The 21,410-nt window shown below is 41.8% G+C and overlaps 2 protein-coding genes across 2 annotated transcripts; both read right to left on the reverse strand.

Moving 5' to 3' along the window:
• Window positions 1-5,061: 5,061 nt before the first annotated feature.
• pm20d1.2 (peptidase M20 domain containing 1, tandem duplicate 2) lies at window positions 5,062-11,342 on the reverse strand. Its single transcript, XM_073469867.1, has 13 exons — window positions 11,071-11,342; window positions 10,860-10,946; window positions 9,566-9,801; window positions 9,364-9,450; window positions 9,124-9,257; window positions 8,846-8,965; window positions 8,604-8,679; window positions 8,455-8,516; window positions 8,293-8,371; window positions 8,111-8,182; window positions 7,844-8,009; window positions 7,652-7,751; window positions 5,062-7,274 (listed from the first exon to the last, which is right to left on the reverse strand). The coding sequence occupies exons 1-13, from the start codon at window positions 11,288-11,290 to the stop codon at window positions 7,145-7,147; spliced, it is 1,569 nt and encodes a 522-aa protein (XP_073325968.1). The 5' UTR covers window positions 11,291-11,342; the 3' UTR covers window positions 5,062-7,144.
• A 221-nt stretch (window positions 11,343-11,563) lies between these two features.
• Window positions 11,564-17,344, reverse strand: lemd1 (LEM domain containing 1). The gene is made up of 11 exons (XM_073470520.1): window positions 16,947-17,344; window positions 15,192-15,294; window positions 14,909-15,049; window positions 14,738-14,802; window positions 14,438-14,485; window positions 14,168-14,323; window positions 13,883-13,969; window positions 13,671-13,763; window positions 13,479-13,532; window positions 13,046-13,119; window positions 11,564-12,242 (listed from the first exon to the last, which is right to left on the reverse strand). The coding sequence occupies exons 1-11, from the start codon at window positions 17,148-17,150 to the stop codon at window positions 11,930-11,932; spliced, it is 1,338 nt and encodes a 445-aa protein (XP_073326621.1). The 5' UTR covers window positions 17,151-17,344; the 3' UTR covers window positions 11,564-11,929.
• Between the last annotated feature and the right edge of the window lie 4,066 nt (window positions 17,345-21,410).

Here is a 21,410-nt window from a genome sequence, read left to right on the forward strand (position 1 = left end):
CAACCAAGCCGACAACCACAACAACTCCCCCGACCACAAAAACGCCCACTACTACAACCACAGCTCGTCTTACCACAACCACTACTCCCCCTACCACAACCAGAACTGCTACTACAACAACCACAGCTTCCCCTACCACAACCACTACAATCCCCCCTACCACAACTACTACAACACCTCCATCCAAAACCACTATAATCCCCACTACTACAGTCACTACAATACCCCCTACCACAACCACAACTGCTACAACCAAAACCACAACTCCCCCTACCTCAACAACAGCTCCCTTTCCTACAACCACAACTCCCCCTACCACAGATACAGCAACTCCCACTACCACAACCACTACAATGCCTCCTGCCACAACCACTACTCCCTCTACTACGACCACAACTACCCCTACTACTACAACCACAACAACCCCCCCTACCACAACAACTACAATGTCCCCTACCACAACCACAACAACTGCCCCTAGCACAACCAATACTTCCCCTACTACGACAACGACCCCCCCTACTACAACAACTGCCCTTACTACAACCACAACTCCCCCTACTACGACCACTACAATGCCCCCTACGACAACCACTACTCCCCCTACTACAACAGCTCCCCGTACTACAACCACAACTCACCCTACCACAACAACAACAACCCCTACCACAACTTCGCCTATCACAACCACAACCACAACTCCCCCTACTACAACCACAACAATGCCCCCTACCACAACCACTACTTTGTCTACCACAACCACTACTCCCTCTACTACGACCATAACTACTCCTACTACTACAACCACAATAACCCCGCCTACTACAACAACTACTTCCCCTACTACAATCACAACTCCCCATACCACAACAACAACAGGACCGCCTACTACAACCACAGCTACCCCTACCACAACCACAACTCCCCCTACTACAACCACAACAATGCCCCCTACCACAACCACTACTTCGCCTACCACAACCACAACAACCCCCCCTACCACAACCACCACAATGCCCCCTTCCACAACCACAACTGCCCCTACCACAACCACAACTCCCCCTACTACAACTACAATGACCCCTACCACAACAACAATGCCCCCTACCACAACCACTACTTCCCCTACTACAACCACAACTCCCCCTACCACAACCACTACAATGCCTCCTACCACAACCACAACAACTCCCCCTACCACAACAATAACCCCCCTTACCACAACAACTACAATGACTCCTACCACAACCACAACAATGCCCCCTACCACAACCACCACTTCCCATTCTACAACCACAACTCCCCCTACCACAACAGCTCCCCCTACTACAACAACCACAACTCCCCCTACTACAACCACAACAACCCCCTCTACCACAACAACTACAATGCCCCCTACCACAATCACTACTTCCCCTACTACAACCACAACTCCCCCTACCACAACAACAGCTCCCCCTACTACAACCACAAATGCCCCTACCACAACCACAACTCCCCCTACCACAACCACTACTTCCCCTCCTACAACCACACTTCCCCCTACAACCACAACAACGCCCCCTACCACAACAACAGCTCCCCCTACTACAACCACAACAACCCCATCTACCACAACCACAACAACGCCCCCTACCACAACAACAGCTCCCCCTACCACAACCACTACAATGCCCCCTACCACAACCACAACTGCCCCTACTACAACCACAACCACTACTCCGCCTACCACAACTACTACTCCCTCTCCTACAACCACAACTCCCCCTACCACAACAACTACAATGCCTCCTACCACAACCACAACAACTCCCCCTACCACAACCACCACTTCCCCTCCTACAACCACAAGTCCCCCTACCACAACAACAGCTCCCCCTACTACAACCACAAATGCCCCTACCACAACCACAACTCCCCCTACCACAACCACTACTTCCCCTCCTACAACCACACTTCCCCCTACAACCACAACAACGCCCCCTACCACAACAACAGCTCCCCCTACTACAACCACAACAACCCCATCTACCACAACCACAACAACGCCCCCTACCACAACAACAGCTCCCCCTACCACAACCACTACAATGCCCCCTACCACAACCACAACTGCCCCTACTACAACCACAACCACTACTCCGCCTACCACAACTACTACTCCCTCTCCTACAACCACAACTCCCCCTACCACAACAACTACAATGCCTCCTACCACAACCACAACAACTCCCCCTACCACAACCACCACTTCCCCTCCTACAACCACAAGTCCCCCTACCACAACCACAACTCCCCCTACCACAACCACTACAATGCCCCCTACCACAACCACTACAATGCCCCCTACCACAACCACAACAACACCCCCTACCACAACCACAACAACGCCCCCTACCACAACAACAGCTCCCTCTCCTACAACCACAACTCCCCCTACCACAACAACTACAATGCCTCCTACCACAACCACAACAATGCCCCCTACCACAACCACCACTTCCCCTCCTACAACCACAACTCCCCCTACCACAACCACAACTCCCCCTACCACAACCACTACAATGCCCCCTACCACAACCACAACCATGCCCCCTACCACAATCACTACTTCCCCTACTACAACCACAACTCCCCCTACCACAACAACAGCTCCCCCTACTACAACCACAAATGCCCCTACCACAACCACAACTCCCCCTACCACAACAACAGCTCCCCCTACTACAACCACAACAACCCCCCCTACCACAACCACTACAATGCCCCCTACCACAACCACTACTTCCCCTACCACAACAACAACAGCTCCCCCTACTACAACCACAACAACAACCCCCCTTACCACAACCACTACAATGCCCCCTTCCACAACCTCTACTTCACCTACTACAACCACAACTCCCCCTACCACATCAACAACAGCTCCCCCTACTACAACAACTGCCCCTACCACAACCACAACTCCCCCTACTACAACCACAACAACCCCCCCTACCACAACAACTACAATGCCTCCTACCACAACCACAACTGCCCCTACTACAACCACAACTCCCCCTACCACAACCACTACTCCGCCTACCACAACTACTACTCCCTCTCCTACAACCACAACTCCCCCTACCACAACTACAATGCCTCCTACCACAACCACAACAATGCCCCCTACCACAACCACCACTTCCCCTCCTACAACCACAACTCCCCCTACCACAACAACAGCTCCCCCTACTACAACCACAACTCCCCCTATCACAACAACAGCTCCCCCTACTACAACCACAACTACCCCTACCCCTACCACAACTCCCCCTACTACAACCACAACAACCCCCCCTACCACAACCACTACAATGCCCCCTACCACAACCACAACTGCCCCTACTACAACCACAACCCTCCCTACCACAACAACTACAATGCTCCCTACCACAACCATAACAATGCCCCCTACCACAACCACTACTTCCCCTCCTACAACCACAACTCCTCCTACCACAACAACAACCCCCTCTACCACAACAACTACAATGCCCCCTACCACAACCATACCCCCTACCACAACAACAGCTCCCCCTACTACGACCACAAATGCCCCTACCACAACAACAGCTCCCCCTACTACAACCACAACAATGCCCCCTACCACAACCACTACTTCCCCTACCACAACAACAACAGCTCCCCCTACTACAACCACAACAACCCCCCTTACCACAACCACTACAATGCCCCCTTCCACAACCTCTACTTCACCTACTACAACCACAACTCCCCCTACCACATCAACAACAGCTCCCCCTACTACAACAACTGCCCCTACCACAACCACAACTCCCCCTACTACAACCACAACAACCCCCCCTACCACAACAACTACAATGCCCCCTACCACAACCACCACTTCCCCTCCTACAACCACAACTCCCCCTACCACAACAACAACCCCCTCTACCACAACAACAACCCCCTCTACCACAACTACAATGCCCCCTACCACAACAACAACAGCTCTCCCTACCACAACCACTACTCCCTCTACTACAACCACAACTGCCCCTACTACAACCGCAACTCCCCCTACCACAACAACAGCTCCCCCTACTACAACCACAACAACAACCCCCCCTACCACAACCACTACAATGCCCCCTTCCACAACCACTACTTCCCGGACCACAACAACAGCTCCTCCTACCACAACCATGCCCCCTACCACAATCATTACTTCCCCTACTACAACCACAACTCCCCCTACCACAACAACAGCTCCCCCTACTACAACCACAACAATGTCCCCTACCACAACCACCACAATGCCCCCTACTACAACCACTACAATGCCCCCTACCACAACCACTACTCCACCTACCACAACAACAGCTCCTCCTACAACCACAACAATGCCCCCTACCACAACCACTACTTCCCCTCCTACAACCACAACTCCCCCTACCACAACAACAGCTCCCCCTACTACAACAACGGCTCCCCCTACTACAACAACAGCTCCCGCTACTACAACCACAACAACAACCCCTCCTACCACAACCACTACAATGTCCCCTACCACAACAACAGCTCTCCCTACTACAACCACAACAACAACCCCCCCTACCACAACCACTACAATGCCCCCTACCACAACCACAACAACGCCCCCTACCACAACCACTACAACCACAACTCCCCCTACCACAATAACAACAGCTCCCCCTACTACAACTGGGATCCCCTGTGATGGCAAGAGTCAACAGCGTTTCCCTGTCCCTGACGACCCAACATCTTTTTTCAAATGTGCGGGTCAGAATTTCACCATTGAAAAATGCAGAACAGGTTTGGTCTTCAAAGTAAGCTGTGAATGCTGTGAAAATCCATGAACAATTGCACATGACATAATTTAACTGTCCATAAGTGGCAATATTTATACTTATCAACAAATGGATGGCATTGTTAAAAAAATGTATATATTAACATAATTTGCAGAAAAATCTGCACTAGCATTTTCAGATGAATTTCCTTAAACTCTCTGTCCCAACAGAAATGCCAAAAAAGAGATAATGATTAAATCCTTTTTATTTTATTAAATCTCTCAGTTAACAAACAAAATAGCTTTACATTCAGGTCATGACACATAATCTTTCAGCATTTAATTACATTCACTTTGATCAATTGCAACTGTGTATACATGTTAAGTGTGGCAACATCTTCTCACCCATGTCTGTCAATATACAATATTTATTTTATTTAACAATATATAACACATACAGCATGTACTGTGTACTCACAATTGTTATCCTGTTGGTATCTGTTAATTTGACGTCTAGCTAAATCATTTGGATGTGTATGTTCTGTTGTTGTTTTTTTCTGCCATCAGTCAATCTGACCAGCCCTACTTAATTATATGGTTGTTTTAGTTACATGCCATTGCTGACATTGCTAACTCTATTGTATGGGTTTCTTGTTGGTTTACATTTAGGTGAGTGACTGAGTGATTGGATTTGACTTACATAATGACGCAAATGTTGCGTATTGCACATATTTACGTACCGAATGTCTAAATGTAAATACATACTAATTAATATTACAAAATGACTAAATTAATAATAATAAATTAATCAAATACCACAAGCATCAGCACATTTTGTTTTGTCCTGTTCTACAGTTGTTCTGTTTGTCTGTCTTCGCCTATCAGGTGTTAAATGACTTACCAGTGGCAATAACTGCTCCAAGAGGAAACCTGGTGGATTTATATTATAAACCCTTTTTATAAACATTTGTGCCTAGTGACAGGACTGCATTGTCCTTTGTGGTACTATTTGTATATTCATTGAAGAAAGAAAGTAATACATAAATAGATTTGTAATTGATCTGAGTAAATTTGTAGAATATTTTACTGAGCAAGGTGAAATTAGATTTTATGATCAATGAGAAGACATTATTGCAGAGTTGCAAGCAGTAGTTGGTACTGATGTAAATTGTGCTACAGCATTTATCTGTTGTTTAGCTAGTTTGAGCAGATTGAACAATGGTGGTAGATGCAGAATGTTTTTTGATGTGCTGATATTTCCTTTTAGACAGGCTTTCAGTTGTCAATATTGCAAGAAGCTGTTCTCACCGACATCATAACTGTTTGAATGTTTCGTGAGGTATCAGTGAGCCGTCAATAAATAAATATTCCAAATATGTATCAACAGCCCATCATTTATAGCCAACTGGTTAGAAATACTGTACTGGTAGTATGAACTACCTGTTATAAATGGCACTCTGTAAGTGGGACATAGCAGCTATCAGTTGAACACAAGCAGCATGCCATTTATAAGTAGCACATGCTTTTTAAGTTGTATAATCTATTTCCACATGGCCACAGTGTATTACCAATAGTCAACATTGACATACATCATCAACACAACAAAGGCTTACCAAAAGTCACTTTTAATCTTGCTGCCTGTCTGCATGAATGAATGCAAACTAGTAACCTTTTGTGTTGTCTGTCAATACCAATATATACTGTGATTTTGTAAGCATATTGTGTAATGTCCTGATTGATATATATCAAATGACAACAAGCACATCATTAAGTTATCTGCTGTATTTTTAAGTGATGCCCATCTCAAGTTGTGTGCAAATTCAAATCAGTGTTACAAATCAGTATTGATTTTAATGAGTCAGTCAAAGTAGATTGTACATTTTTAAAAATCACAATTCAGTATTTCCAAAGTAAGTCTTTTTATATAAAAATATTTTGTAGTCATTTCATTGAAATTATGTTAACCATCAAACTTCAAAATGTTTAAGTACCAGTCTTATCATTTCATTCAATTATACATTCACAATTTAAAATTCAAAAATTACCCCAGCAGCCTACCACAAAATCTTAATCACACATGCAGAGGATTTCCACGTAGTTATCTCAGGCTCATTTCATCCCAACTAGGTCAATACTGTATGTCATCAAGGAAGATTGACATGAGTTTTCTGTTTGGAAAATGTCACTTTTTGGCTCTAAAATGCAGTATCAGATAATTTAGTTTGAAAATTCGTGACTATACAGTAAGTCATGGTCCCGTCCCTGAAATTTTTCAGACTAACAATAACAATCTTTTGAATTGCAGTTATTATGACCCATATTGTCTATTCCTTAGAGTTCGTGGACAGAGCTGTGAGGCTCGGGAAGCTTCTGAATGTCACAATTTTGAATCAGACTGGAGTAAAATACTACAAGCTCTTCATAGTTCTTTTTGGAAATCCTTTCGTTGATGCCATGGAATCTAAGAAAAAGAAACAAACATGTTTCCTTAATGTTATCTAAAAAAGAAGAAAATGCATTACCTTCTTTCCATTATTTGTCATTATTCTTGCATAATGGTTTGTTGTTACCAATACTGAGAATTAAATCAGGTATGAGGTTGGTTCTATAAAACTCTTTTTATTATAATGATTCAAGATGAACTTAAAGTCAGTACAGGTCACGTAGGTAACGCCATTGCATCAAAAGTTTGATGTAACCATGGGACCAAATTAGAAACTTACCCCAAAAAGTTGCCTTTCAGTCTTCCAGAAATTATTTTAGACAGGCAGTTTATTATAATGACCACAGCAAGCTTTGTTAAGACTTTATTCAGTGTTAGACATATTAGATTCTTACCTCTGAGCATCACCTGGTTTAAACCAGATGGGTGCAAAGCGATAAATATCATTGGTCAGGTCTTTGAAGTGTCGGCTGTCTGTGTTCCCGATACATATACCTGCACATTAAAACATTAAATCAAAACACTTGTGGAAAACTTGGACATTAATCAAAAAAAAATATATAATATTGAATCTATCTGGATTCTACCTGGAGCAACTGTAACTGTTGGAAACATGTCCAACACAGTTTTCTTGATAATCTGGAAGCCAAAGGATTTTTCATCAGTGGAGCTGACAGGCAGAGGGTCAAACCCATCAACAAGTTCCATTTTCACTCGCTGGTCCCCTACTGTCAACTGGATGAGGTCTAGGACCTGGACGAAACAGCACACATCTTTATCAACTCAGAATATTGATAGGCAGAGCAGTGAATAGCAGGAATTTTCAAAAGAAAAGGTGAAATTTCTGACCTTACCTCTTGTAATGACTGTGCCGAATGGATTCGTAGATTTACATAAGCTTCAGCGAGGGAAGGGATAACATTCACCTACAAGGTGGGAAAGAATTTAGGACATTTCTAAGTTTTTTAAGAAAAACTAAATTGCTTGAAATTTAATTTCCTCTGAATTTCTTTCGATTTAATAAAAATAACTATACCTTAACTCCTGCATTAAACATGGTGACTGCTGTGGTTGTCCTTACAAAAGCATTTGTGTCTGATTTTCTTTCAAGAACCCTGAAAAAAAAAACATATTAACTTATTAATTCTAATAGACACGATTAGAAGAAAACGTCAGATTAATTTTAGGATGTAATTACCTGCCAAGGAGTGGGGCAAACAGCCACAAATTCGACATTATCAACTTCATTGGGAGCTTAAACTGAAGTCAAAAAATGAGAAACTGAGAAACAACAGGGTTGTGTTGATATCTGTGTTATGTAACAGAAAAATACTTGGCCCCCCTTACCTTATGGGCCAGATGCTCAAAGGTTCCACGTTCAGGCCCATGACCAAACAATCTTGGCATGGGGTTTTCCTCTAGTCTGAGGAAGTGCACAACAAAGTGTAAGTCTTAGAGTTAAGCTTTTTGTTTGTGGAGTGGTAAAAATGTAGAATCTAATTAAATATGTGGTACAACATGAACCAGAATTCATTGTAGGTCAATTAAATGAGCTAGAATTCTCAATTTGAAGAAAATGTTCCTCTCACCTTTTGACTGCTGCAGCCAAGATCCCAATGCTGGTCTCCCTGGGAGGCATTGAGGAGTGACCAGGGAGCATAGCCACACTAAGCTTTACAGTGGCCTGACCTTTTTCACTTATCCCAATTCTACAAAACATTTACACACACATCAATTACTTATATATTTTCTTTACACAATTTAACGGAGACATGCAATTTTAAGGCTATACTAGTGACTTAACTTTTACTATGAAAAAGCTACAAACTAAAGATCACGTTTACAACAGAGCATGGCAGGTTCTCACAGGGCAGCAGGTCCTTCGAGACCACTAATGACTCCATCAAGTATAGCTAGGCCCTCATCCATGACAAATGACAGCTGTACACCGCGCTGCTTCAGGACACGTACTATGCTCATTGCCCCCTTGTAGCCACTGACCTTTAAAACAAATATCAAAAGACACAGACATTCAAATAAGATTTTTTAAAACTATTATTTTAAAAAAATATCAAAAAAGTGCAAGTTTTATAAAAAGGTAAAGTACTTCTTCATCATGACCAAGGCCGACGTAAAATCCTCTGCGTGGAGCATATCCTTTTATCAGCAAGTACTCCAGTGCCTGAAGTATTCCCTGGACGAAATAAAACATATCAGTTTTGCCTGGCTGGTAAAAGAAAAGGGAATAAATATATAACTCAATTCTTTGTAATAGCCATCATCACACAAAATATCACTTGATTTCTCACCATTACAGGGCTCTTGTCATCTATGGTCCCTCTACCATAGATGAAGTCATCTATCTCCTGGGCAGAAAATGGTGGGGCCTCCCAGCCATCTGACTCTGAGGCAGGTACGACATCAATGTGGGCCAGCAGCATGTATGGCACGAGGTCAGGCTGTGATCCTGGCACCCAAAACAAGTGACTGTATTTGGCCACCAATTCATGATGAACCAAGCTTGAAGAGAAAACTGTTGGGAAGGCTGACACAGGAAGAAGATTCTTACATACACAGAATATATACTGTACATAAACACACATTTTTGCAATAATTCCTCAAATGTGGTGAAAAGATACATACATAATGGATGTAATTTTACTGTGCATCAACAAACTTCATTTTCCAAAATGACATCAGAGCACTGAAACAGTAAACTTCACAGGGGAATTTAATAATTATAAATGACCCCAAGCATCTTTTTCTGCATAAAAACAAAAAAAAATCCAAGTATCATAATATTAAAGTAATTGTAACTCGATTACTTTCCGCTACTTGTGGATTATCTCAATTCCAAACATATGCAAACTAAGAATTTAGCTTTTAATTCATCTTAATAACAACTGCATTCGGTTTAATTAGGTTTGTGTGAGACTCGTGAAGTGTTTGTCATTTCTATCTGAAAAATTGTGATCCTGTTTGTTACCCCCTTGTTTGTTTTTTTTACTGAATGTATGTGGAATCTAATAACATCTTTTTTTTTCTGTAACTTTACCAGAATACAGTTATTTTTTCTATTATTTCCTCTTTTTCTAATTATGTTTTTTTTTCTATCATAATTGCGTAATCCTGTTTCATGTATACCGTCACTCCCCAAGCCTGAACACCGATACCAACATACAGTATCTGTCATGGGCCAGTATCGGCGGTTAACATCAGCAGATATATCGGTCTGGTTCTCACGTGAAGTCTGCTGACACCTGTAGAGTGACACCACTGTGACTGTAATCTGTAGAAAACCGTACAAAACATGACATGAATTTTGCTCAACAGTGTGTTACAAACACACTCTCAGCCATAAAGAGCGACTGAAAGAGGGGAGTGACACCGACCGTCGATAACCATTTTAGCTAGCTAAGCGTTAGCTCAAGTTTGTAGCTCGCAGCTCTCTCTTGGACGTGTTTTGACGTCAATTAAACACCATTGGGGTTTGCTGTCAAACGTTTAGCTGGAGCTGCTCGGCTAAGACATCATGTGACATGTGTCTGAAGCCATTATAGACGACACGCCAGTGACTAGCATGAAAGACAAACGGGTGTTTACCTTTCCTGAGGAGCCTGTCAAACTCGAGCAGCGCGGTCGTGTTTATCTCCGTCTCTGAGAATGACACTGTGGGGATCCGGATAGCTTCTGCATGAATGAGCAGAAACAAGTCTGGTCAGTGGCGGCTGCTTCTCCACGTTTCTACCCCCTTCCTTTCCACACAAGGGGGTTGTTTAGTTACACTTCACAAGCTAACAAGCGGAAAAATTACCTTTAAAGTTAGCAAGCAGCTCCTCTCTCCGGCGGTGGTCTATGTCAAGCGAGATGTTATTCGTCTTTTCCCAGCGTGCGAGCTGAAGTCCGATGTTTACGTCCAGTGAGAGGGTCCTGAGAGATGCTATGGTAAATAACAGCAGCAGTGTAAGGATGAAGCTACAAGTAATAATCTTTAAAAACTTGAATATTTTGAACTTTGGCCCTGAGTCTGTCATTGTAGTGTTGTGACAGCGGAACTGGCTTCACTGTGTGTGTGCAGGCGGATTCAAGCTGAGGCTTGTTGAAAGGGAGACACCTGCTGGCCCGACAGCAACAATTCACCTGTGACTGGAGAGAAAGTAATCAGTCTGCTCTGTTAGAAAGTACCAATATAACTTGTACTCCCTCATGTGGCCTAGTAAAAGCGATTTAATTACATGAATGGTCCCTACTGATTTGTATATCTGCATGCATTCACTTAGTTAGTATTATCAGTCGCACGAAATATATGAAGCGAAACATCCTTTATTTTGAAATATGGTTCAAATATTTAAAAAAAACGTAGTACAATGACAGAAATTCATTGAAAAAGGCTCCATCACATATCACATCTAATTATTATTTTTAAATGAGAGAAAAGTCTTGAGCCACGACACAAAACAATTGACAAAACTTTCATCCATAACAAATAAACATGTAAAACTGGATGTTGAAGTTTGTTCCCGTACAGACACACAATCACAGACAACCAATTATTAACTTTTAAAGCAATATGTGCTTCCTGAAGACATCCCAGGAAAAAGGTCATCATGGCCACAAGAACCACAACAACAAAATAACGTCAATGCAGAGGATTTTTTAAAAAAAGTCCAGATTTACTCCTCTCCAGAGGGCGCTGGTGTGTCCTGTATCTCAGCCTGAAGCAGGAGCCCCTCCTCACTGTCTGGCTCTTGGTTCAGACCGTCTAGTAAGGCCGTAAAAGGACTAAGCGAGTTTTCCTCAACACAAGCATAAATGATATACAAAAGAACCACAACAATGAGGAAGATGAAAATCTGTATGTGGATGGGCACGAGGCGGCGCTCCAGTTCTCGTCTCTCCAGGGTCGCGGGACTGGCCGGAGAGTCTGGGTACGCATACTCGATAGGTCTCCCTGCTGCACCCTTGATGGGTCTCCGACGTGTTGCACTGAAAAAAAAAAAAAAAAAAAAATAGGGTATGTGTGCCGATAATCCAGTTACAAATCTGTCATTATGCTAGTTGTCCGTGTATCACCCCTCATCTTTCATTTCTCTACATTTCGCCTAATTCTGTGACACCCAATTCTCACTTAGCAATACACCATATTCACACAGCAGCCATTTTGGAAAGCTCAAATGTCATTCTGCTGTGTTCAAGCTTTCCTATAAAAATAGGGAATCGGAAATATTGTTAACAGACAAAATCCAGAGGGAAATCGGGCTGTATTTCAAAGTAAAACAACATATTTGATAACCCATTACCTTACCTTACCCAGCATTCAGCCACTTCCTAGATAACATTTTGTTTAGTAGTGTTGCAAGATATGATAAGAAAGGTGTAAATTAACATTAACACATATCTTGGACACATTTATCTCAGCCTGGATGTTAAACACACTATTTGTAATCAAACAGTAATGTTACCTAGGAAGTGGCTGAATGCTGAACGTTAGCTAACAGGTTATCAAATATGTGATTTTACCTTGAATATGGCCCGATGCCCCCCCAGATTTTAACTGTCCATCATCTTTTCATTTGCAGATCAATCGGAAAGGGGTTGAAATGATAACGATTTGTCAGATTCCCTACACTTTTAAGACTTGCAACCTAGAAAACATAACATTATCCCAGCATTCGAGCTTCCCACCTTGAGCGTGACATCAGAGGAAAATGGCTGACGCATGAATATATTATTTAGAAAGCCGTGAGGAGATTCTAATTGCACTATTATAGTGTCGGTGTGGCACTTACTAGATCCCTGTTGGTGTGACCTGAGTGTCTTGAATCAAGTCATTGAGAAGATCTTTCACAGGCTCCAGAGGAGGCTAGAAAAGAAAGCCAAAATTACTGACAGTTCACCAGAGTAAACACAAATACGTCACAGCCAGCAGTGTCCCACAGAGATGGAAGTCCAGCAAGTCAGGTGGAAAAAAATAAAGGATAAGGCTGATTGTTGATGTGATGAGCAGAGATTGACATACCGACAAAGTACAGCAAGTATTAAGGTTATTGTTTTGTAATTTGGGTTATATAACACTTGCTTATGAAAGCAGTTACACCAAACAAAGTGTGTTCTTGTAGATCGTGCACACACACACCCATCAAGTGACATGGAATAAAAACAGATAAGTAAAAGCCAGCGAGAAGATGGTTATGCCTTCATTTCCCGTTTATAAGGGGAGACCTCGGGAGTGTAGTACAGGGACCGGTTGCGCTTGTCCACAATTTGCGTGTCCAGCTAAGGAAAAGAAACGTAGCAGATTATAAAACACTGGATTTCTGTGGTCTGAATTTCCTCCCACCTCTATTGAACCTCTCCAACAACCACACAAAGTTTAAGCTTAAAGTGTGACTGAACAAAGTGAGCACTACTGACCCTGTTGGATTGCGACCAACGTTCCTGCACATTGCTCCCATTCAACTCTCTCTTAGTGTCTGTGCTAGAAAAGGGTGACCTCTGACTCTCCATCTGTTGTTTAAAGTGACAGTGTACATTACTGAGTGAGCACCCTGGGCAGTGATTACTCGCAAACAAAAATTACATACAAAAATGTGGAATGTGGGTTTAAAAATGTGGAGTTAACTTTCCTCTTCAACCATCTGAGTGATGCTGAAGGCCTGAGAGGAAAATGACGAGCAACCATTAGGCATAGCTGATTGTGATCCATGTGAAACCTGTAAGGATGAATATTATTATGTTAACAACAACAAAAACATGCATTATTCATCACAAAATATACACACCAGTGAGATACCCATCACTGTAAGACAAAAAACACCCAATTTGTGGCTTGAAAAGTACGCACAGTAAAGTCAGTCTAAACAAGGAATGCAGAGAATTCAAAATCCACAAGAGAAATAAGACCAGCCTACCCCTGATCCTAATCCTGAGCGTTGATCTACAGAGGATGCTTTACTAATTCCTACTGGAATCTGCGAGCAGCGAGACCGACTCCGCTCTGATGATTTTAACACATTCCTTGAATTCCACTTGGGACAAGGTTCCCTGTTTCTCGAAGCACGAGCACGCTACGAAAGATCGACCCAATCAAACAAAGAAAAAAAAAAAAACACATCAGTGTCTCCTGAGGATCAGGTTGAAAGAATTTTATGCAAAAAAATATGAATATCTGTAACATTTACCAGCCTTGATGAAGGAACAAAGCACTGCGGGTAAACAAAATCACCATTCTGGAAAAAAAACAAACACCAACACTCAAAATGCAAGTGCTTATTTCAAGGTGCACTTCCACAGTTGCAACCTGTGACCACTAAGTGGCACTGTCGGGACAATTTATGGCAAAAATGCAAAATGCATGAAGATGATCTATAAACAGGCAGTACACAGTTAGTGTAAGGTCCCCAATTTCATAAAATGCATTAACGAGGAAGCTCCAAATCATTTACCTAAAAAGGTATCAAAAACTTCTACAGTTTCCTCACCTGGCTCCTCTCTTGTTGGGCGTGGTCTGGCTGTTTAACAGTTTCTTCTTTTGCTTCTTCAGAACCTGTACAAGTCACAGAAAATATAAAAATAATATGATTATCTGACACCAACAATAAACAAACACATACACATCTAGACTAAAAGGTCATCAGCATTCCTGGTCATACCTTCTTCCTCCTCTTCTTCTTCTTCTTCTTCTTCTTCACTGTCCGAGTATAATACATCTTTCTCTGGTCCATTCAGACGGTCGTGTCCATTAGGCTGAAGCAGCCTCCTCAGCTTATTCTCATACAAGGCCCTGGTCGAGGCTTGTAAAGACAGACGATACTTACTTAATACAGACTTTAAAACAGAGTAAAGGGAAACATTACATCTTAACACATAAAAATCATTAATGGTGACCAGAATCGTGTTTCTACATTTTCAAAACAGTATGAAGTGCTGTCTTACCAACTATGGGTCCAGCTTTAAACCCATGTTTGAGCAGCGCGGCCTTGAGGTCATCATCAGTCAAACCACATGGGTCAAGTACCTCTGCATCCTCCTCCTCCACCTGACGAAACAAAATTTGCTGAATTTAGACAAAGACTGCAGCTTGAGTGCCAGTAGTTTCTAGGTCCAAATCTGTTTTATATTCATTTAATTTGTGTATTTCACGGGTCTTCTGATTTTTATGTTATCTATTCTGAACAACCACAGAAGAATGTGTTAAAAAAAAAAGTGAAAGACAAGTGTCGGGTAGAGCCAAACAATATTTCAAAGTGCCTGAATTATCAGATACCTATGACAGGCTTAGGCTTTGACTGTAAAGCACTCTACTTGTCAGAGCTCCTCATAACAAAACCCCTCTGAAAACCACTCCACTACGAGCAGGGCTGCTGCTAACCATTATTGCCATTATTGATTCATCTTCCAATTAATTTCTCATTTAATCGCGTAGTAAAAAGTGCATCGGGTGACATCTCAAAACAGGCTGTTATGCCTGACCAACAGTCTTAAACTAAGAGATAATCTGATTTATTACCTCCGCAAAGGAGATGATGTTTTCACCCTTGTCCGCTTGTTTGCTGGTAGGTTGGTTGGTCAACAAGATTACACAAAAACAACAAAACCAATTTACACGAAACTTGAATGAAGGATGGGTCTCCCCGCCCAGAGTAGACCCTATTGAATTTTGGTAAAGATCAGGATAAAGGGATGGATCCCAGATTTTTTTCTTACTTTCTTTAACATTGCGAGATCGACATTTTCGTCAGGGATTTACGCAAAAAATCTGGCATATTTAGCGGGCTGGATCCAGCAGATTTTAAGATGCTTTATTTGATACTGCGTTAGGCTTGATTGAATTAAAGGGGACTGTTGGGCCTTGGCGGAGGTAGTTTGATAACCCGTTAGTCTAGTTTGTTTACTGGTTGGTTTGTCAGCAGGATTACACAAAATCTACTGAACGGATTTCCACGAAACTTGGATTGGAGGATGGATCTCGGCCCAGACTATTGACTTTTGGTGCAGATCCAGATAAAGGAAGAGATCGGGTGTGATATTAGATTAGGCTCGACTGAATTAAAAAGGGACTGTGGAGGTATGCGCTCTACTGAATGCCATTCTAGTTGTTTATATAAAAACAACTAACCAATACAGTGACTGGTGTTTCAGCTCTTTCTCTTGGGTGCACATCTTGAACAGATGACTTTATATCGGATGCTTTGCCCACACAGACTAAACACAGTCTGTCCAAACAGCCCTTCTACGCCCATGACACAGCACAGAAACAACTTCCAGGCGTCTTACTGCTCTTCCTGGCTGCAGATAAATGAGTGTGACAGGTGTTGCAAGCACATGCACACGACTGTAATGGCAGCCGCCAAGCGTCTCGTGTAAACCTATACCAACTATACAGCTGGTGGCTCAGTGGTCAGGGACCTCAAATGCTTCTGCAAGCTAAGAGGACTGTTTTGGTGGCCAGTGACCCATATATCTCCCCCCTTCCTCTGCTTCCACAGCTGTTAACCTTGCAGCATGGGTTTACTCCACTCCCAGCCAAAGTTTATTATGCAAAAACAACCCCTCATTAGCAAATATAATGGTTGATGATGGCATTGAAGGCAGCATGTCACAAAACTGGGGTTTAAAGTAAGACTGGTTACACTCAGGAGGAGTCATATCATCGTGGTTAGGCTAAGCTGGAAGTTATGATCAACTCACTGCCACATCTTCTCCTTGATCCTCCTCCTCCTCCTCGTCGCTGGAGAAAGCCGCTGCGTTTTTCTGGTCGATGTGTTTTAAGTGTAACTCCACGTAAACTTCCTTTCTGCTCTTGGCAGGTGGCAGCGCGACATTGTGGGCGACCAAGTCCGACTTGAGTCGAGACTTAGAGAGGTGAGCGGGGTCCTCCTCAAACAGCGGCATGCCACCAGGACGACGCGGAAAAAATTAAAAACAGTTGCTTTTCTTTATGTTTCGGCCCGATGTGCCCGACTAAAAGCTGCTGCTGGGAGAAAACCCCTCTGCCTGTGGTCCGTGAGTCAACAACGACTGAACTGGGAACAGCTGCACCTGATGACTTGATTGACAGCCAAGTAGGAAGCTTTACATACCGGTACTGAGACAACATACAGACAGCTAGCATAAATGTGTCTAGCTAGCTTTGCTGTTGATTAGTTACATTTGAATTACTGCTCAGACCGTTTTATTGAATCATAATAAACTTCAAAATAATTTTTAAAAATGATAAAGTATGGGTTTGGTCTGCTATTTTACTGTTTTGTGAGCTGCAGCTAATATTAACCGGTAATTAGCTAGCTATCCTTAGCCTACTGCTTTTTGCCAGGTTAGCTACTCGACTCTATGGAGGCTCGGTGCTGCCCATATTAAAAAGCATTAATTTAATCAAATTTAACTAATTAATTATATGCCTTTTTTAAATAGACATATTGACTTGTCATAGGGTGATTTCAAAAGTAGTTACTGCTAGCGCCAGAGCACGCACATGAATAGCTGTTTGTGTGTGTAACATTAGCCAGCTGCTAGCTACAGCAGTAGCTTGCATTTCTAAAAGTTAAAGGCGATTTTAGACCTTTTTCATCTCAAAATAAAAATTATTATCATTAATTATTAGAATTTTCTTTAATAATTTCCACATCCTCCCTGAAGGGAACAAAATATTTTATTTATGTTATTTATCTTTCATATATGACCCTTACAAAATGTCAGTTTTTCCATAAATGGACATACAATGTTTTGTTTTTTTCTCAGCAAACAGCCAGGTTCAGGTCAGAGTGAGGTTTTTATGTTACCTGACTGCACTGCTGACAGCAACCCAGTATTCAATCAGAATAATGTGAGAAATGTATATGGTTTGTCCCCTTCTTCCTGCCTCTTATCATATTATAAATACTCTTGTTGTTAAGTGTGCCTTTTGACTGACAGCACAAAGAAGGAGAGAGGAGGAGAGAAAGACAGAGAGCAAGAACGAGGCGGACAAATAGTCAAGACTACGTGGTCATAATACCAAATCAGCTACTTTTTGCTGACAATTTGTGATTTGTTATGTCATTTTCACACTGCATAGATGCAATATGTTTGTGTCCGATTGTCAGTGCAAAGAGAGATAAAGTAGGATGTCGAGAAAGAGACGAGGAAGAACCAGATGAGACAGTGGAGAGATGGATAAGATTGAAATAGTGCAAAAAAAACCCCATTTCATTCACAATAGTCTTTTACATGTGAGAGCTGAGCACCCCTTAAGGTCTGATCCTAGAATGGCCCCTGCTTAAAGGCATATTGTTACAGTAGTATGTCTCATCATCTCTTACATTGTCATCTTCCTCATTGTACAAGAGCTGCTACATTTTGTATTATATCAAGGAAAGTATTTCTTTCCACCATTTACTGATGGTACACCCATTCGTTGATTCATACAAAACACCCATGTTCCACTACTTTGAAGAGCCACTCGCTCATTTTAGTGTTTAGGATCAGTTCGGCTTCATGAACGCACCCATAGTAGAAGAACTGAAAGAGGCTGAATTATCGAATGTTTCATCAAGCAAAGGTTCAGAACCTCACATTTTCTAAAATGCATCATAATTCAGTGTCATATGAAATACAATGTTTACGTATGTAAACATGGTTTTATGAATGAACGTGAACCTGTAACCATGTGACTATGACCACTACAGGTTAACTGAAATGAAATCAAATTTTGTTTCATGTGCCCTTAGTTTGGTTTTATGTTTGCTCAAAACATGCTATGTGCTTCGTCTAGTAGTGGTGCCTCGCATTGACGCTTTTAATAAACTGTTATGGATTCAGATATGAGTCACACTTATTTTGAAACACTGTGAGAGGAATGAACATTTGAGAGTCCATTCTTGATCAGAGCTCTGTTTACGCTGTCTTTTTTGATTGGCTGAGTAGCGTCACGTGAGTGATTTCCGATGCAAGCAACTGGTCTATGAGTTTCCTGGACTTCTAGTCCTGTAAAGGCTAGAAAAGCTGCAATGGTTAAAATTGAAATGCTTTGTACAAATATAATAATTTTCAATATTTATTTATTAAACGTCCGCATCTGAACATGATAGCATTTGGGTAGGTACCTGGACAGCAGCCCATCTATCAGTGACCTCGGGGGGGATAGTGATGGATGGCATGTTAACAACTGGGACGCATTTTGGTAATTTTGCTAACAAGGAGGATAGCGTCCCGCCTCAAATAGGGGACATGTAAGAATGTCCTGTCTGAAAACAGTCTAGTGGGAACCACAAATATCAAAGTTAGTTCATACAGTTGAATACAAATTTCTCTAGTCTAACCAATGATTACCTTTGACCTCCAGGTTTGACTTTGGCTTTGGTTGTCGTCGGTGTTGGGCTGTCACTGGTGTATGCTGCTGCTGCATTTTTACCGAAGTGATGCATTCACCTTGTGTGTGTAGAAGTGGTGAGTAGTTTCTTTGCTAACACCTGTTAATAGATAAAAAAAACAAAATAATAAAACACTTGTTCAGGTAATTGTCTGTAAAGCAGGGGGTACCGAATGTTTTAAAAACTTTTTTTCCCCAACCAAACAACTACAGCAGGCATCTGATCCAACGAACATGTTGATCACCGGAAAAACTTGCTGTGAAAAATCTGCCAGTACTCTAGTACAGTAGAGAGCTTATCAGCATGAAATGAGTGGAATTACCTGGTAGGATTCAATTATCATGAAAACCAGGATCATGGGTACCTATAGGGGTCTTTATCAAAAAACATGATTATTCGACCCAGCTGAACAACCAACCCTCCACTCCTCTAACATCTGGTACTGACGTAACTAGAGCATTCATCCTTCTTCATGAAAAAGGGTCTCTGTTTTAAGAGAAAACAGTTAATTCTCCAAATAATAACCAAGCAAAGCAAAATAAAACAACAAAATTGACTCCATTCACAAGAGAGGGATTTCTTAGTGTGTATTTGTTACAAATCTTCCAAAACAGCTAAACATACTCTTTTAAATTAGTTGACAACCTCAGTATCTTGCTGCTATGTGCTTGGAAATATGAAAGGACGAGACAGCAGGTGTTTACTTCCCTTGCAGTCATATTGAGTCTGAGTTGAAAAGACTTGATCACCTGCTGTGCTGTTTACTCTTGTGAACTTGAACTGTACCGTTTTTAGATTGGATCAACACATGGTGATGTGAGAAAAACATTTTGTTTTCAGTGGGGATTTCCAAAGCAATGTGTGGGTTGGAGTTATCTGATTGGGAACCATCAGTCGTGAACACGTGTAGTGTGTTATTATTAGATTCAAAAAGATTGGCCTCCTTCGATTTTGAATCTTTCTTTTTGATATGTTTTTCCACATTTTTATATCAATCAGACCGTTTGTTGGCCAGCAGACACTACTCAATGATTCAAAGCATGTACAGGTCAAGAAACTGCTGCTTGGTCTTAAAATACAAATATACTGGATATAAAAGTACATAAAAGTCTCAAATCAAGAATAAATACTTGAATACTTGAAGTCTGGTATGACTACTTCCAAGTTCCAAGTCTGGAGATATTCAGCAGAGAGTTATTGCGGTCAGAAGGCTGAATGCTCTTGAAATCCTTTTTAAAAATGTACTCGACATGAAGGGGTTGAGAACCATGAGAGGCCAAATTTGAAGGACTCTTTACAAGTGCTGTGATGCCTCAGCTGGCTAAGGTGCACACCATGTACCCATGATGATACAGTTTAAAATGTATAATCTTGTTGCGCAGTATCCTCTTCTGGCCTCCATCCAAAATGAGCAGCATTAACATTACAATCAAAATCGAAATGACCATTAAACAGTCAGCTCCAGCATTTAATCAGGACAAAAACACAAAAGTGGTAAAAAATTGGAACTTCCCATTTCATTTTTCATGAAATAAATGTTATAATTAGGCCCGACATTATGTGGTTTAGCACTGCTGCAGGTCAGCACACCATTTTTGCTTGAATTTGGATTGCTGTTAACTCTCAGTTAATGAAAACCATGATGAATACTAAACAGCTAATATTTCTTCTTTCTGGTCACTGTAAATTAGACAAAATGAACGAAGTACAGAAGATGAATCAAAATATTTCCTGATTTGAACTTAAATCCAAAAGATAGGCTAGTACATACAGTAGTCATTGATTTATATATTTATATAGCCGA

Source organism: Pagrus major, chromosome 7 (genome assembly GCF_040436345.1).
Source record: "Pagrus major chromosome 7, Pma_NU_1.0".
NCBI classification, from domain to species: Eukaryota; Metazoa; Chordata; class Actinopteri; order Spariformes; family Sparidae; genus Pagrus; species Pagrus major.

Bases quoted from the DNA above. Each gene is read 5' to 3' on its own strand.
- pm20d1.2 (XM_073469867.1), bottom strand. From the start codon at position 11,290: ATGACAGACTCAGGGCCAAAGTTCAAAATATTCAAGTTTTTAAAGATT. The intron at 9,451-9,565 runs GTGAGAAATCAA...TATTTCGTCCAG, and splicing joins ATGACAAGAGCCCTGTAATG to GGAATACTTCAGGCACTGGA. The intron at 8,010-8,110 runs GTAAGGTCAGAA...TGTTTCGTCCAG, and splicing joins CGGCACAGTCATTACAAGAG to GTCCTAGACCTCATCCAGTT.
- lemd1 (XM_073470520.1), bottom strand. From the start codon at position 17,150: ATGCCGCTGTTTGAGGAGGACCCCGCTCACCTCTCTAAGTCTCGACTC. The intron at 15,050-15,191 runs GTAAGACAGCAC...TGTCTTTACAAG, and splicing joins TAAAGCTGGACCCATAGTTG to CCTCGACCAGGGCCTTGTAT. The intron at 14,486-14,737 runs GTGAGGAAACTG...TTTTTTTTCCAG, and splicing joins CCCAACAAGAGAGGAGCCAG to AATGGTGATTTTGTTTACCC.